Source organism: Vulpes lagopus, chromosome 14 (genome assembly GCF_018345385.1).
Source record: "Vulpes lagopus strain Blue_001 chromosome 14, ASM1834538v1, whole genome shotgun sequence".
NCBI lineage: Eukaryota > Metazoa > Chordata > Mammalia > Carnivora > Canidae > Vulpes > Vulpes lagopus.
In genome coordinates this window covers 18,124,103-18,140,049 of record NC_054837.1, presented here as the reverse complement: position 1 = coordinate 18,140,049, position 15,947 = coordinate 18,124,103, and the positions used below count along the sequence as shown (strand labels likewise).

The following is a 15,947-nucleotide window of genomic DNA, read 5'->3' as shown; positions in this document are numbered from 1 at the left end:
GCCAAGGACAAGGCATAGGCAGGAGACATCCCTCCACAACAGGCGCCTTCCCTGGCACGGGGCTCAAGCCCTTTCCTCCTCTACAAGTGCACAATTCCACACACAGGAGCCCACACAACCCCTTAGAACTGGGGCAGTCATCACATCCACACGGGGGACACCGTCTCGAGACATAGGAGGGCGGGTGAGCATAGTTTCACACACACAGGCACGTTGTACTTCCCAGACACAAACACAACCACCTCCCCCCAGAGCAATTCTCTTACACTCACACAACGCTCTACCATGTGCTAGAATAAACAAAGTCTCTTTTTAATGATGGTGTTGACCTGAGGAATCTTCAGACAGAGGCCTGGGGCCTGAGGTGACCACCAACAGAACTGGCCCAGGTGGTGGACCTGGAGTCTGGGGGGGGGGGGGGGACGGACCTCGAAGTGGGAGGGGAGGCCACGCCCTGTACTGCTTCTCAAAAGACTAGAAATTAGCCTGGGGGGAAAGAAACATGGTACAAAATACATTCAGCAGCCCCTGGCTGGGCCCTGGGGGTGGCCTAAATCCCACAGCTGAGGGGATCAGGGAAGAGAGCCACAGGCCCAGGCCCTAAGCCCTTCCCTCTGCGTGGCCAGGCGCCAAAGGGCAGAATGTACTAGTTATATTCCTCTTAAAAAAATATATCTCTTTACACTCGCCTTCTCCGTAGTCTCTTGGGTATTTGGAAATGAGCGTTTACCTGCACCCCAAGCCTACTGGGGGGCTGCTCCAGACAGAATAGCAAAGATCTGTGACCTATGGCTTTTGCATCTACATGGTGGCAAAGGTGCAGGTGTGGGCCGGATGCGAAGCCACTGGTATCCAAGGTGGGGGTGGGGTGGGCAAAGATGTGATCCCCAATAAGTGCTTTCTAAGACAGAGGATTAGCGACCAAGGTCCTTGAGAATCCTTTGGTTTGAGGTCTTACCACCAAGGGAGCAGGGTTTGTGTAGAAATGGAAGAACCATTCCCTTCCTTAAAGAACCATCCCAAGGGAAGCTGGCCCCACTGGACTATGACCAAGGGAATGGTCCAGGAAGGTAGTGGGGGTCTCTTTTGGTCATGGTCCAACCTGATGTGGAGCACCCCTTCTCTCTCACCCGGATAGCAAAGGACCCATTGGTAGGGGTCAGAGGGCAGTGTAAGAACAATGCATCGGGCCCCACCATGGAGAGAGGTCACTGGGGCTGTCAATCTTAGGATTTGGCATGTGGCTGGCCATCCTGGAGTTAACCGTTGGGGCTTGAGGAACCCCTGGAAGTGGGATCGAAGATGCCAAGGTCCCCTCATGGCTGCAACGGGGGAAGAAGAGCACAGAATTCTGGCCCTCGAGGTGGTCAGGCAACCAGATGGTTTCTCAGGAGCGGTGTGACCCATGGTGGTGCCAGTTAGCATACTGGGAGCACCAGTGCCTCCGCACCCCACCCAGAACGTCAGAAGCCTTTCTTCAGACGGAAGTGTCCTGAGTCCACGTTGGTGCCAGTGCCTCCCCAGGGCAGAGGAGAGAAGGGCAGGCTGTGGACGCTCAGCCCAGGAGGGGACACAGGGTCCATTTCCTTCTGCAACAGTCCCCCTAGCTCTCGAATCAAGATCCTCGACCCCAGCAGTGGGGCTGCCTGGTCTTGGGGATGCCATGAGCCCTCCCTCCCACAGGGCGGGGGTGGGTAGGGACACGGGAGACAGAGAAGGGTCCATGTGGTTGCAACACCCCAAAGCAGCGGCCCCCTCCATCTCCAAGGGGGGCCTGTGAGTGGGGTGGGGAGAGCCCAGGCAGGCAGTCTCTTCCCTGGAGCTTCCTCTGTCATGCAGGAAACTCACTGAAGGCCCACAGCAGCTGGGGGACTGTCCTCAAAGTGGAGAGGACAGAGGGGTGGAGGTCCCCGGCCCCTCCCCACCGCCCCCCCCCCCACACCGACGCATCATCTGGGGTAGTAGTCATCAGGGACGCCCGTCAGGTTCCTCCCCTTGAGGGCCGCGTCCACCACCTTGATGTAGGCAGAGATGACCTTCTGCATGTCGGCCGTGTAGGGGTCGTACTCGAGCTTGCGGAGGCCCGAGCGCTTGAAGTTGCCGTCCTTCTGGCTCTCCACGCACAGCAGCCGGTCCTCCCTGACGGCCACGCCCAGCAGGCTGACCATGCGGCCCAGCTGCACGAACAGGTCCTGCTTCAGGTCCTCAAAGTGAACCACCAGCACCTTCTTACCGAACCTGAGCCAGTCCAGCGTGTGCGTGGCCCACCACGGGGCATAGTTCCTCACAAACTCAGGCCACTCTGCAGAGAAGAGGCAGGGCCCAGTCAGAGAGGGGAGGCACTCAAGGGGCCAGGGTCAGATGGTGGTGGGCACACAGGAAGTCAGTGACTGGCAACAGCCTTCACTCCTTCGAGGCCCTGGCCTGGCCCTGATTCCTCCCCACCTCCTGGCTGCTGCTTCTATCCGGAACATTCTGAGCCTTTCCTTCTCTTCAGGGAGAACAGTTAACACTTGTCAGGTGCTTACTGCATGCATGGCCCAGACTTCTCCAAAAATGCATATTACTGTATTTTTATATACATTTATATTAACCAAGTAATAGTAATACTAACCTAGTAATTCACTTCTCATGACCGGTATCATCATTTTCTTCACTTAATAGAAAAAGTGAGGCACAGAGAGGTCAAGTAATTTGCTCCAGGTCACACAGCTACTCAGGGACAGAGCCAGGATTAGAAACTGAGCAGTCTGGCTTCAGACTATCAAGCTACTCTGCGCAGTAATAGTTATCCTGCTTGGTAATGGGACCTACAGCACAGGATGGTAATAGGACATTTGTATAGAGAAGTGGATAAAAGCACAGGAGGTTTGGGTGGGGGGACGGGGTAACTGAGCGATGGGCATTAAATGCACGTACCTGATAGAAGTCATATGCAACTGATGACTCATTAAATTCTACCCTGAAACGAATAATATACTGTGCTAACTTGAATTTAAATTGAAAAAATAGTGACTTGCCCAGGAACAAACAAAATCCTATAAGGGTTTTAGCATGGCACCCTGTAGGGGTTTGCTGAGTAGGGGCTCAGCAAACGTTGCCAATTGTTATTCCTGCCATTACTCTGTTCTGAGACAGGACATCGTTTTCCCAGACTCAGGCAGGAGGCCAATCTTTGGGCTTCAGCGTTCCCCCTCTAAGCCCCCTCATGTCTGTTGAAGGTCTCTCCAGTATACTGGGCTGGGGGTACAGTTTAGGTCGGATTATCTAGATCGTCATCTTTGCCTTACTGTTCTACTTTTTATCACGTGTATTTATATTTTTGCAGTTTATTACCTTACCATGGTAAACTGGCAGGGGAATCATCACCAACATTGAGAAGGTGTGTTGGGATGCTCTGACTTGACAGGCAGGCTACAAAAGAATGTGGGTGATTCCTTAGGGGACCCCAGAGAGAACTTCAAAGAGACACCAGCCAGCCCTGGAGCTGCTGAAATGGACAGAATGGGGAGCTGGGGAGCTGCAGTGGATGGGGAGGTGGGGTGATCACTGATGACGACGGGAAGGGAGAAACGGATTCTGAGCCCCCGCTGGACAGTCACAGGGCAGGTGTTCTGAAATCCTGAAGCCAGACCCACTGCTTCTCACAGAAGCAACCCCACCCTGCATGGTCCAGAGGGATGTGCTTATTGAAGGAGGCTCTGTGAGTCTCCCAAGCTGGGTTAGGGGGTCCCCTCCTTTGCTGGGTGATGGGTACCCAAGATCTCTAATTGGGGGTCCCCTCCTTTGCTGGGTGATGGGTACCCAAGATCTCTAATTCTAAAGACTACCCTGAAAGGAAAGGGCTGCTGTTGACCCTATATCACCAGTGAGGAAATGAGAGGCTCAGAGAGGTGAGGTGACTGGCCCAAGGTCACACAGCCAGGCAGCAGCATCCAGATCAGACCTGATTCCAGGTCCTGATCTTTTCCTGGCAGCAGCAGCCTCACCCCCCTACATCCCACTGTTTTACCCCCAGCAGGGGCTCAATAAATGGTGGTTGAACTAAATTGGAATTCCCCACCGCCAAACTGTGACATGATAAAAGGCTCCTCTTTCTTTGCAGAACACATCAGACCCTGTGGCGAGGCTCCTGCTTCCCTGTGCGCCCCCAGAACACCACTGCTCCTTGCGAAACATTGATGTGGGTGACAAGGAGATCCTTCATGCTTACGGTAGATGATTTACAATGGTATCTGGCTAATTGGGCCCACACTGTTGTAATGGGTTAAGACCAGATGTATCTGAGTGATTAGAAGAACATATAGCATGTATATGTTCTGTTGTAATTTTTTTTTTTTTCAGAATCTGTGTCACCTCACCGCATTCCTGATGGCTCAGGACACCTGTTGCCTTTCTAGCAGAAGCCCAGGCGGATGAAGGCGGTACTGAGTCGCCTGGTAGCACATGGATTGGATTTTTAAGCTTGGCCATTTCTGACCAACCTCAGGTATTTGCTGGAGGGGTGAGGGTTGCAGCTTGGAGGTCATAAGGGAAAAGGAAGGGCCCGTCTGCATGGCAGTCAGGGTCCTACAGAGGGTAGCCCTAGCCTTGGGTGCAGATGGCTGCAGAGGGCACAGCCCCCTTGCTGACTGCACACCACCCTGGGATGGGAGTGTACGGTGCCTGAGTCACTTCACATTTTCTGCTCCCAAGCGGGAACTGTGCTCCCAAGAAGCTTGGAGAGTGGGGATTACCAGCAGTTTTACATACTGGGCGGTGGGGGGGGGGGGGGGAGCGGGGTATGGATAAAGGAGGCTGGGAGACCTGAAGCCAGTTGTTCCAGGCCACACTGTGCTTACCCAAGACAGGATTCCAACCCAGTTTATCCAGACTGAGCCTGGCTCCTGCCTCCTGGCAAGCCCTTCCAAAGCTCCTGTTCCAATCAGCTCCAGCTCCTAGTCGAGCACTGCTCGCTTTGGGTGTTAGTCTACGACTCAGGATCTGTTCATGGCTGACTTTGGGTCCTACAGAGGGTAGGTATTGACTAGCCGCATTCACAACCCCCTTCCTGTCTCCGTTAGCTGTGGCAGCTTGGGAACTCCAGTCTGTCTCGAGACTCAGTTTATCCATTGGCAAAATGTGCTAAGACCTGCATCCTGGCCATGCAGATAGAACGGAAGCAGAGGGGCAAGGACTGCGGCAGGGGGCCCCTGGGACCCAGGTGGTGCTCACTAAATGCCAGCTGCTGTAATGAGGATTCCTGATGGTGGCACCCTGGTGTCACAAAGATGCCCATCCCCACCAAACCCAACCCTACCCCATTATCACTGGGATCAGAGCTCCCCAGGCTGCTTTGGCAGCAGCTGTTCACCTACCTCACCGATCCCTCCCTGGAAGCTCCTGAACTTCGTGGAAAAGAAGGAAAAAAAAAAAAAAAAGAAACCCTCAGAAGTCCTGATTAGCACAGGATTCCTGGTCATTGATCGCTGCCTTCAAACTGGGTCATAAAGAAGCCAAGCCACAGACCACGGAGCACGAGCACTGGTTCCACCGGAAGGGTCACACAGGTGCGCCCAGCAGGGCACCCCCCAGTCTTCATGCTCCCTCTTCTTGTCCAGAGGAACCAGGGCCTGATTAATAGCTTAACTGCGCTTAATTCCCCACGGAATCATTAAACACCGTCTGTTTCATTAAACAGATCCAGGACAATTCACCTTGTGTAATCAGATCACATAAAACTTTGCTTTGGCCCCACTCCAGGGAGATTGTAAAATTAACGTTATAGAACCAAAAATGGGGGGAGGGGAAGGTTACAAGAGCCGTGCCCCAGCTCTAAATGGAAAGAGGGCACAGGTGGGGGTGGGGGTGGAGGCACTCAACTGCTAGGGGAACTCTGCTTTTTAGGGGGTGACCTTCACACACTAAGGCAAAGCGCACATGAGGCTTCGCTTCTCTGGGAATCTTGTTCAAATGCAGATTCCTGTTCAGAGAGCCCGAGGGCAGAGATGTGCTTTTCTAAAAAATCTTCCAGCTGATGTGGAAGCCACTGCTACACAGGCCTCGCTCTGTGAGCCGTGCAAGCAGCAGGGGTTGAAAGCAGTGGTTCTTAAACTGGAGCATGCATCAGAAACATCTGGAGGGATTGGTAAAACGCAGATGGCCCGGCCGCCCTCCCAGAGTTTCTGCAGGGTCTGGGGTACGGCCAGAGGATTTGCATTTCTAACCAGTTCCCAAGTGATACTGCTGTGGCCGTGGCTGGTGCGGGCAATCTAAAGCAAGGGGCTCAAACTCCAGTGTCTACAGGGCAAACAGAGAAATGGATTTTTGGGGGAAGGCTCCCAGGGGGCCCTTCAGACCTGGGTCAGTCCTGGGAGGGGATGCAGGGAGAAGGCTCCCCATCCCATACTACTGTGGGGCCCCCGGGGCCCCTGCTAGGAGATGCAGGTGCTGGAACCTTCTCTCTCCCGTCCCCTGCAGCCTCATGGTACAGCCTGTCCCAACACCTTCCTGATCTTTGATTTTAAAGCTCCCAGCTGCCTTGAGTAAGGAAAAAGAGGCAAGGTGGCTCCTGGTGATTAGAACCACCTGAACCTGAGACCAGATGCTAAGCCAGGAGAGAAGCTGTGAATTCATCACAAAGTCAGGGACATCCCCAAGCTAAGAGACAGCCTGGTAGCTAACGCCTGGGTTCAATCCCAGTTGGGTGAAGCCTGGCCGAGGGTGGGGGCAGGGGGGCAGCTTAGCCACATAATTGCTCCCTTCCTGGGATGGTTTTCTCACCTGTGCAATGGAATGCCACCAGGACTGGCACCCTTTCTCACCTCCCCAGGGACTTAGAAGGTTTAAATGTCCTCATGAATGCACAGTGCTAGGAGCTTCCCAAGTGATTTCCCTTCCCTTTTCTCTGGGGGCAGCAGGAGGTCTGGGAGGCAGAGAGCCAGATTCTACTCCTGCCACCATGTGCCCAAATGACCTGGGAAGGTTCCCTGCCTCTCTCTGGGCCTGAGTTTCCCTATTAATCCATAGAGGATTAATCAGTGGTTCTTGGTCCTACCTGCACCCTAGAAGCAGTGAGGAGCTTTAGAAAAATACCGATGCCCAGGTTCCACTGCACCAATGGTCCTGGTCCGGTAGGATTTCCCCACACCCCTCTGGGGATGCTGATACGTAGTTGGTACTGAGGACCACTGCAGTTGGTCACCCCCAGGTCCTTTCCAACTGGGCCAGAGAAGTCTCTGCTCTGAGCAGGCCTCTGCCACATGCACCTGTAGACTTCTCAGCCTGGCCCTGAGCAGTGGTCATTTTCAACTACAAATCTTCTGGGAATAAATGTCACCACCTAAGCTTCCACCCTCTGAGAGGGGGAGTAAAGCAAGGGGAGGAACAGAGGACCCCCTTGACTGAACTAGGAGCCCAGGGCACAGCTGGCCAAAGAGGCCCAAGGGTTGTGATGAATGAGGTCATTAAGTACTGGACTGCTGCATAACACCATGCTGCCAAGCTCCAGACCTCTCTGGGGTGGGGCCGGGGCTTCAAAGCAGCTTTAGGAGGGGTAAAGTGGAAAGCACCCCTCAAGGCTGAGCCTGGAGCAGCCTGGCTCCCGGAGGCTAAGGTGAAGAGAGCTCACACGTACAGAGCACTTATGGGACTGGGTGATCTTACTGATCCATCAACATTTTGTCCGATCCATTATCATAGGGCTGTGGTTAAGGGCAGGAGCAAGACTGTCTGGGGACAAACCCCAGGTCCACCACCTCCTTTTGGAAAAGCCTCTTCACCTCCCTGAATCTAGCTTGTCCCATCTATAAAACAAGGTTCATTATGGGGTTTAAAAACTCTCATTACAGTGGTGGAGATGTGGATGATAATAGATATGGGGTTCTGAGAGCCAGAGGGGTCAAAGATACTCAAGCTGATAGAAGTTGGGTCTGACTCCAGAGCTCTCACCATTATCATGGGCCACCGCTCTGGAGTGAGACATTCATCCCCAAGGCTGTCATCTACTAAGTGTTGGAAATGAGTCTCAAACCCCAATTGTATAAGATTCGCTGCTTAAAAAAAAAAAATGCAGCTTGTTAGCCAACACTGTCACTTCCCAGGTGTGGAACCTAGCACAAGTCACTGAACCTTACATCCCAGAGTTGTTAGGGATGGGTTCATGGAAATGATGCTCTGCGAGTTCTTAGGAGCTCCTGAGTGACCTGGCCATCAGCCCCTGACCGTGGGCTGGATTCAGGTCTCCTGATTCTCAGGAGAGGGCTCTAGAAACTGTTTCCATTTATCCCATATCAATTATGTGAGGGTCTCCATCTCCATAAGGAGTCACATTTACTGGATTTGTTTGTAAAGCGTTAAAAATTCTCACAATTATGGCTCCCGTTTTATAGATGGGACAAGCCTAAGTTCAGGAAGGTAGTGGTGGAGCTGGGGTTTGAACCCAGGGAGTCTTGCCCTTGAGCCCATGCCCTGGATGGCTGCAGCTATGGCATCCCAGCAGGAGCAGCTCTGTGGGGTGGCGCGCCACGGCAGGGGGCCCTTCTGGATCCCTGGCAGCAGACAGCACTGGCTGCTCTCCCACCTCCCCCACACCCGGACCCACCCCTCCCCCTACCTTTGCCCTTCCAGTGGGCATGAGCCGCAAAGCCCACGTGGCCGCCGTACTTGCGGTTGAACTCTGCCATGAGTGCCTTGTAGGGGTTACGGATGAGCAGGATGGCCGCATCGAAGGCCTCAATCTCCTTCTGGCCGCTCTCGTGCGTCTTGATGCAGATGGTCCTGCCGCTGCGCCAGTGGTCCCGCTCGCCTTTGAAGCCTTCCCAAAGTGGGGGGGAGGGGTACGGGACTGTCAGTGCAAGGAGGTCAGGAGTCCAGGGCACTCCCCTGGGCCACCCAGGAATCCTCCCACGTTTATGCATTTCCCCCCAGATGTGCGGAGCACCTACTGTGCGCCAGGCACTGTGCTGAGAGGTGGGGATAAAAATCTGCAAGAATATCCACGGCTCTTGCTGTCTTTGGGAGCCAGATTATGCAGATCATGACATAAATGAACATAACAAACCCCTAGTGCTGCAGAAGAGGCATAGATTTCTTGCTCAGGTGCCCCAAGAGGCGCCTGACAGCGATGCACTGGAGGAGTCCTCTTTGCACGGAATCTACACCCCTGGGCATGGCTGCATGACTCACTTTGGCCAGTGGAATGAGGACAGAAGCAGGTCTCTATTAAAGACCCAAGGTGCATCATGTTTGTTCTTGTGTGCGCCTGCCATCACTGTGAGAAGGACATGCGCTAGAAGGCTGTTGGTCCCAGATGGTGACTCGTGGAACAGACATGGGTGCCACAGGCAGGTGCTGAGCAGCCCAGCCAGCCTAGCCAAGATCACTGATCTGCTCAGAGTCATCCAGAAAGGTTTCCTGGAGGAAGAGGTGCTTAAGCTAACTTGTGAAGGATGAGGAATTTGCTAGCCCCAGAGACGAAGGAAAGGGTGCTGGGAACAACAGATGCAAAGGTCCTGGGGTGGGTCAGAAGAAATATGTCATGTGTGTGACTGCTGAGAGCAGAAAGAAGGGAGTGTAAAGCTGGATCAGATTTCAGCAGTTGTGATGGAGTGTTCAGTACTAAGACCACAAAGATTAGGCAGCCCTGAAAAGGATTTAAGCAAAAGAAAGCGGGACATGATCGGATTTTCATTTCATCAGCTGAGGAACTGACAGAAATTGTGGGTGGCCGCAGAATGTTTCTCTGGTGCCAGTCGTGTGCTGGACACTGGCCTAAGCCTTTTATGTAATTAGGCAACTCCACGCTTTCAGTGATCCTCAGAGATTTTATGGATAAGGAAACTGAGGCAGAGATCAAAGATTTTGCCCAAGTTACAGAGTGAGTGAGAGGCAGAGCCAAGATTCAAACCAAGCTACCCAGGCTCCTGAGACTGAGTTCTTGAGCTTCTCGCTCTCACAGGAGCTAAGGCACTTGGATGGCATCTTGAAAGCCAAGTAGAAATGTTCTGGGACTGGGCCTTCAAGATACTGGCTGTGTTTCAACTCACTGTTATTTCTTTGGGCCTCAGTTTCCTCCTCTATAAAATGGGACCATGCTGCTTTTACTTCACAGGGCTGTTTGAAAAGTCAGTGAGGCACCTAGGAGGACTTAGATCAATGGCTGCTTAACCAGAACAAGTCTTGGGGTGACACTGTGGACCAAGAAGCCACCGTGCTCACTTTTTCTCGCCTTACCCCTGTACAAAGATTTTTGAGGCTCTACACTTTGGCTTTTAAGGTGGATTAAAATGAGGCCAATATGGTACCTACTCCTGTCCCTGGAGATCAGGTTTCAGACAGGTATAGCACCCCCCACACCCACCCCACCAGGGTCACAAGGTAGAAGAGCCAGGAATGGACTGTCATTTCCAGAGCCAGATTCCATCCTGGCACTTGCCAAGTGAAGCTGCAGGAACCAGTCTAGCCCCGGCCCATGCCCACAAGGAAATATTAACCCACTGCCTTTGAGGCCCATGGACCATGCCGTGTCATGCGACAATGAGGGATGGGGTCTGGAAGCTTGAGAACAAGCCTGGGACACAGATGTTTACCCACAAGGTGGCACCGGATACGATTTCATGGCATGCAATCATGCATTCCATCGGCAAAGCTCCTCATGACGCAGACAAGGAACTTCCCATCTAGGATTGTGTTTTATCTTTGTCAAAATGCATTTCGCCATGAGCATAGCAACAGAAAAACACATGCGGGGGTTACAAAGAATGCATACAGGTTCTCAGAGAAGAAAAACAGAAACCTGGCAGAGTGGTCAAACTAGTCTAAGTCAAGCTCTCAGATCACATTTCTCTCTGTTATGTGATGGAGTCAGCCTAGCATGGTGTTTATCAAGATACAAAAACAATGCACATAAGAAAAGACCTGCTCTAGATTCCAGATTTGGGTCACCTAAGAAGTTAGTTTGTAGGGTCTGCTGGAGAAGTAGGGAGGTGGAGAAGATTTAGAACAATGCCTCCCAGAGAGAGGAGTTCTATGTCTAGGAAGAAGCCTTTAAGCCACATGGGATCCACCTGCCTGTGGAACTGGGGATGGTGGCTGGAGGATCCTCCAGGGAGGGCCATCTAGGTGATTACACAGTGACCAGGGATGCAAGCACAGGGCCAGAGCTGAATTGCTGGCCTCCACTGCCAGGGGGGCCCCCCTCCCCTCCTCCTGAAACAGGACCCAGCTCCTCCATTGCATCAAGGGGGATAATTTAAATCCCATTACTTTGAGGGATCATCACACTAGCAGTTTATCTGGGGCACCCACGTGAGCCTCAGAAACTCTCAGGAGCTGGACAACAGTCCCAGGCTTTGGAGAAACGAACTTGTGGATTCAGGGCCACAAGGAGAATAAGATATACATTCTCCTTCCCCCTTATCCTCCATATGACAGTTGTCAGTGCACTTTGCAGCTAAGGAAGCCAGCATGGAAAAGGGCAGGGGCAAAACCCCCACATTTCTGCATGCCCTGGTGTCTACTGGGCAGGAATGGCCTGCTCCTCGTTCTGCACATGGACACTCTGCAGGCTGGTGGTCCTCCAGGGGTAATGGGGTTGATTTGGGGGCCGTCCTCAGAAATCCTTTCCTGCGTCAGCAGGCCCGAGAGGCTGCCTCATCAATGTCCTGGGGCATCCAGGGCCCCCAGGAGCCTAGCAGGGCCTTGGTCAACTCCAGGCAGTCAACCCAGCCCCTCCTGCCACAGAGCTGGAGCCTGCACTCGGGGCAGCGGGGTCCCTGAGATGGGGAGGGGGACAGGGCAGGAGAAGAAGGGGATCCCGAGAGAAGTAGACACAGAAACAAAATAAGGAGAAAAAGATCAGAGGCACAAGGAAGGAAAAAGCAGGAGACGAGCCAGCAAGACCAAGAAAGAGACAGACACAGATAGATGGACAAAGACCCAAGTCACGTTTTACAAAGGGCCATCGTCTCTGAGTAAGCGGCAGGCAGAGCTCAAGTGGTACAGACGCTTGGCCTCCGGGAAGGGAGAAGCCACCCATCCAGACATGCCCTCTCCTTCCCCCCTCCCTCCCTCCCTTAGCAGTCCCTTGGAGGGGCAGCCTGCTCAGGTGCGAGGAGAGAAGGTTGCAGAGGAAGTGCCAGGCAGTCCATCAGACCTAGGAGGGCCCTGGGGGTCACCCACCCAACACCAGCTTGTTACAGAGGAGGAAATCGTTTCAAGCTGGGGGTGGGGTGGAGGAGGACACACCCCCCACTTATCCAGCTAGTTAGTGGCAGGGATGAGGGAAGAAACCCTAAAATACTCCAAACGGCAGGAGTCCCTGGAGCATGGGCTCATCCTACAGAAACCACCACCTCTGGGCCATCATTGAGGTCCCTCACCTCCAGTCAGTGGGCTCTTGATGTCATTGTCCCCCCCCCCCCCCCCCCGTCCCCTACTTCCCACCCCATCCCTGCAGCTGAACATCCATCTGAAGCTCTGCGGCCAGAGGGGTATTTCCCTGCCTGGCCCATGGCCCCAGGATAATGGGGTTCAGGGTCTTTGCCTACCCAGCTCAGGCTGCTCCTTCCTGCATCACTGCCACAGCCCTCACCCCTCCCACGGTCCAACACGCTGCCGCCAAACCCTGTTGTTGACCAACTGCTCTGTTTCCTCCTCCTGCTGCTCGTCACATCTCCACCTCTGCCTGGGGCTCCCTCCACGCCCTTCGGGTGAGTCCTGTCCACTTTGCACACCCCTGCCCCAGACCAAATCACAGAATATATAAAGCACCCACCCCGTTGCCTCCCTGGACTCATGATCCCATTGCAGACATTCAATAAAACACCCACGATGCTTAGCATGGCTAACTGTGACACGATATATTTATAACAAGGGCCATGACGCAGGAATGCCCTGGGTACAAGGAAGACAAAGCAGGAGGACACGTGAGTCTGCCAGCGACGCAGCGGAGGGGGTTTGGCCCGTGGCCTGGGGAGCAGGTTTCCAGGCAGATGGAATGGGATGGGATAGGGGAGGATCCTGACCTCCCAGGGAGATGAAACCCATGGGCACAGGGCTAGCCTGTTCTCGAACCCAGGACCCAGCAGGGATTAAGTCCTGCATTGGGCTCCCCAGAGGGAGTGGGCTTCTCCCTCTGCCTATGTCTATGCCTCTCTCTATGGGTCTTCCATGAGCAAACAAAATCTTAAAGAAAAAAAGCTCCGCAGGTAATTCTACTGTGTAGTCAAAGACCAACCCCCCGCCTTTGACTTTGCCTAATAGCTGATTGTCCCCCTTTCAGGTCATTAAAAAATAATGTATATTTTAACACTATAGCCTCATACACATGGTCTTATTACATATTTTCAAAGCTGCCATTGAGTTCAGTACTATAAATGAGGAAACTGAAACTCAGAGGAGTAAATCTTGTCCAAGGTCCCATACCTGATAAGCAAACAGGTCAGTCTAAAGATTCAACCTCCTGACTTCACCTTCTGTTTTTTTCTTTTTAAAGATTTTATTTATTTATTCATGAGAGACATACGGAGACAGGCAGGGACACAGGCAGAGGGAGAAACAGGCTCCCTTCAGGGAACCTGATGTGGGACTGGATCCCCTGACCCCAGGGATCATGCCCTGAGCCAAAGGCAGACAGACACTCAACCGCTGAGCCGCCCAGGTGTCCTCCCGACTCCATCTTAAGATTCATTTTCCCTCTGTTTGAAGTTAGGAGGTTGAGTTAGAGCAGAGGTGGTAAATATCTGGCACATAGTTCACCATTCCCCCTTTATACCCTCAACCAGGCATCACTACTAGATTAAGGCACTTTGTTTCTGAAAGACAAGAGAACCTCAGGATCCTCCTCTGGACCTCATCCTAAAACAGGGATTCACTGGAACAGACACATGAGATGAAACCACTCTGCATCCCTGGACTAACAATCCTGAGGATCCCTGTATTTGTAAATTCTAGAATTCCCTAAATAGGGTTGCTGCCCCAGCCCCAGGAAGGTTAGGATGTGGGCCAGCCATGGAATGCTTCCTGAGTCTGCTTTTCCCTGCCACTCTCCAGGACAAGCCAGAGAGATTCCAGACCGTGCCTGGGCTTCTCCAGAAACCCCCATAAAGGCTGCACAACACAGTGGTTAAGCGCGCAGATACCATTGACAACCAGACCTGGGTTCAAATCCTGGTAGAAAAACATGCAAAACCCCCAGCTGGGAGCCTTTTGCATATTTTGCGCTTGATAAATGATCGCTAAACCAAAACTAAAAATTAAACAATATATAGAATTTGGGATTCTTGCTAACTCTGTCCTCCAACCTGTCCCTCTTCATCCTTTTTGACCTTCCTCCCTCCCACTTCTTACCCTCAGATAGACACCCCCTGGCTCTCCCTGAGCTGGGATTCAGGGATGGCTCTCTGTCAACACCACGCTGTGCCTGGCCAGTGCCTGGCCCCCGGACCATAGTATTCACAGCCTACATTTATTGCACACTTATTCTATGCTAAGCGTATTACACGTCGCAACTCGTTAACTTTCACAATGACCCCACAAAGTACATACTGTGATCTCTGATTTGTGCATGATGACACGGGATCAGAGAGCAGCAGACACTTGTTCAACGTCACGCAGCCAGGAAGGGGTCTTCATCTGGTTGGCAGACACGAAGACCCACAGCCACGGGCTGCCCACATATGGACAAAACCTCTCCCAAACAGAGCTGCTTCCCTGATAACCCCTACCATGCTTGGGAGGGGGCTTCACACCCAATGGGGATTTCACCCATGATTTTCAGCTCCCCAGTAAGAGCCCCCTGGACTTTCTTGCCTGGGTGATGGAAGTCAGAACGCAGGCTTTGAAACTGGAACACACTAGGGTGTAAACCCTCAACAGCCCTTTGAAAACAATCTGTGTGACCTGGAGTAAGTTACTTCTCTCCAAGCCTCAGTGTTTGCATCTGGGAAATGGTACCACATCCTATGCCCCAGGTCTATTGTGCAGGGCTAAATAAAAATATAGCACCTAGCAGGCGGCCAAGAAAGTTTGTCCCTGGCCATCTGAACCTACATGAAGTGCCTGGCACACAGTCAGCACTGCATAAATGCCTGCTGGGAAACCAAGCTTGGAAGTACATCCAGAGCATAGCAGTGCTCAGTAAACATCTATGAATAAGATGAAAATAAAGCACCCACACCACAGATATCATTGTCTTCAGGGCAGCTAAGACACCTGATGCATAGAAGGTGCTCAATAAATGTCCCCCAAATGAACCTAGTTTTGTCCCTCTGTATATGGCATAGAGTTGCTGGAGAGGGCCTTGCACATAGTAGGTATGCAAAGAAGGTTTATGGTGCCCTAATCAGAGATGCACATAGTAGGCACTAGATAAGTGTCCATTACTGAACAGATGCCACTCAGGCAAGGTTTGTGGGGTATAAGCGAAGGCGGGGTGTATCAAGCACACAGTAGGTCTTCACAAACATGCCCTGGTGAGCTGAGAGGCACATACTAGGTACTCGGGAAGGGTATTCCCATGCCCTCCCCCAGGGGATCCTCTCCACTCCCCTCCGCCTCCTCACCTTTGTTGTAGAGAGAACCGTCAAAGTAGTAGCTGCCAGTATAGAAGCCCGTGGCCAGCTCGATGAGATGCCGAGCCCACGTGTTGCCTGCGCCTGGGAAGCTGGCCAGTGCGATGAGCTGCTTGGACTTGGCTGGGAGGAACCGTCTGTCCATGCAGCGGTTGTCTGCAAAAGGCAGGACGCAGTCAGGGGCGGGGGTGGACGGAGACCCACCCCCACCACTTCCCAACCATGCGGCCCAGGGCCTGTGATGGAAGTCCTTCTGGGCCCACATCCCCGTCACAGGGTTGACACGAAGGTTATATGAGATCACAGATGAGAAGGGATGGTCACACAGTAGGGATTCTGTGAACGTCAGCTAGAGGAAGAGTCTTCTCTCCTGCCTCAGTTTCTTCCTGGCATGGA

The 15,947-nt window shown here is 52.8% G+C and overlaps 1 protein-coding gene across 4 annotated transcripts in view; it reads right to left on the bottom strand.

Moving 5' to 3' along the window:
- Positions 1–291: 291 nt before the first annotated feature.
- Positions 292–15,947, bottom strand: part of WSCD2 (WSC domain containing 2) — a 117,399-nt gene continuing 101,743 nt past the window's right edge. For all 4 annotated transcript variants that reach the window (XM_041729365.1, XM_041729367.1, XM_041729366.1 and 1 more), the window contains exons 7-9: positions 15,543–15,707; positions 8,594–8,794; positions 292–2,302 (exon numbers count right to left, since the gene is read on the bottom strand). In XM_041729365.1, the coding sequence (XP_041585299.1) occupies positions 1,950–2,302; positions 8,594–8,794; positions 15,543–15,707 (719 nt within the window). In that variant the 3' untranslated portion in view covers positions 292–1,949. The remainder of the gene's footprint in view (positions 2,303–8,593; positions 8,795–15,542; positions 15,708–15,947) is intronic.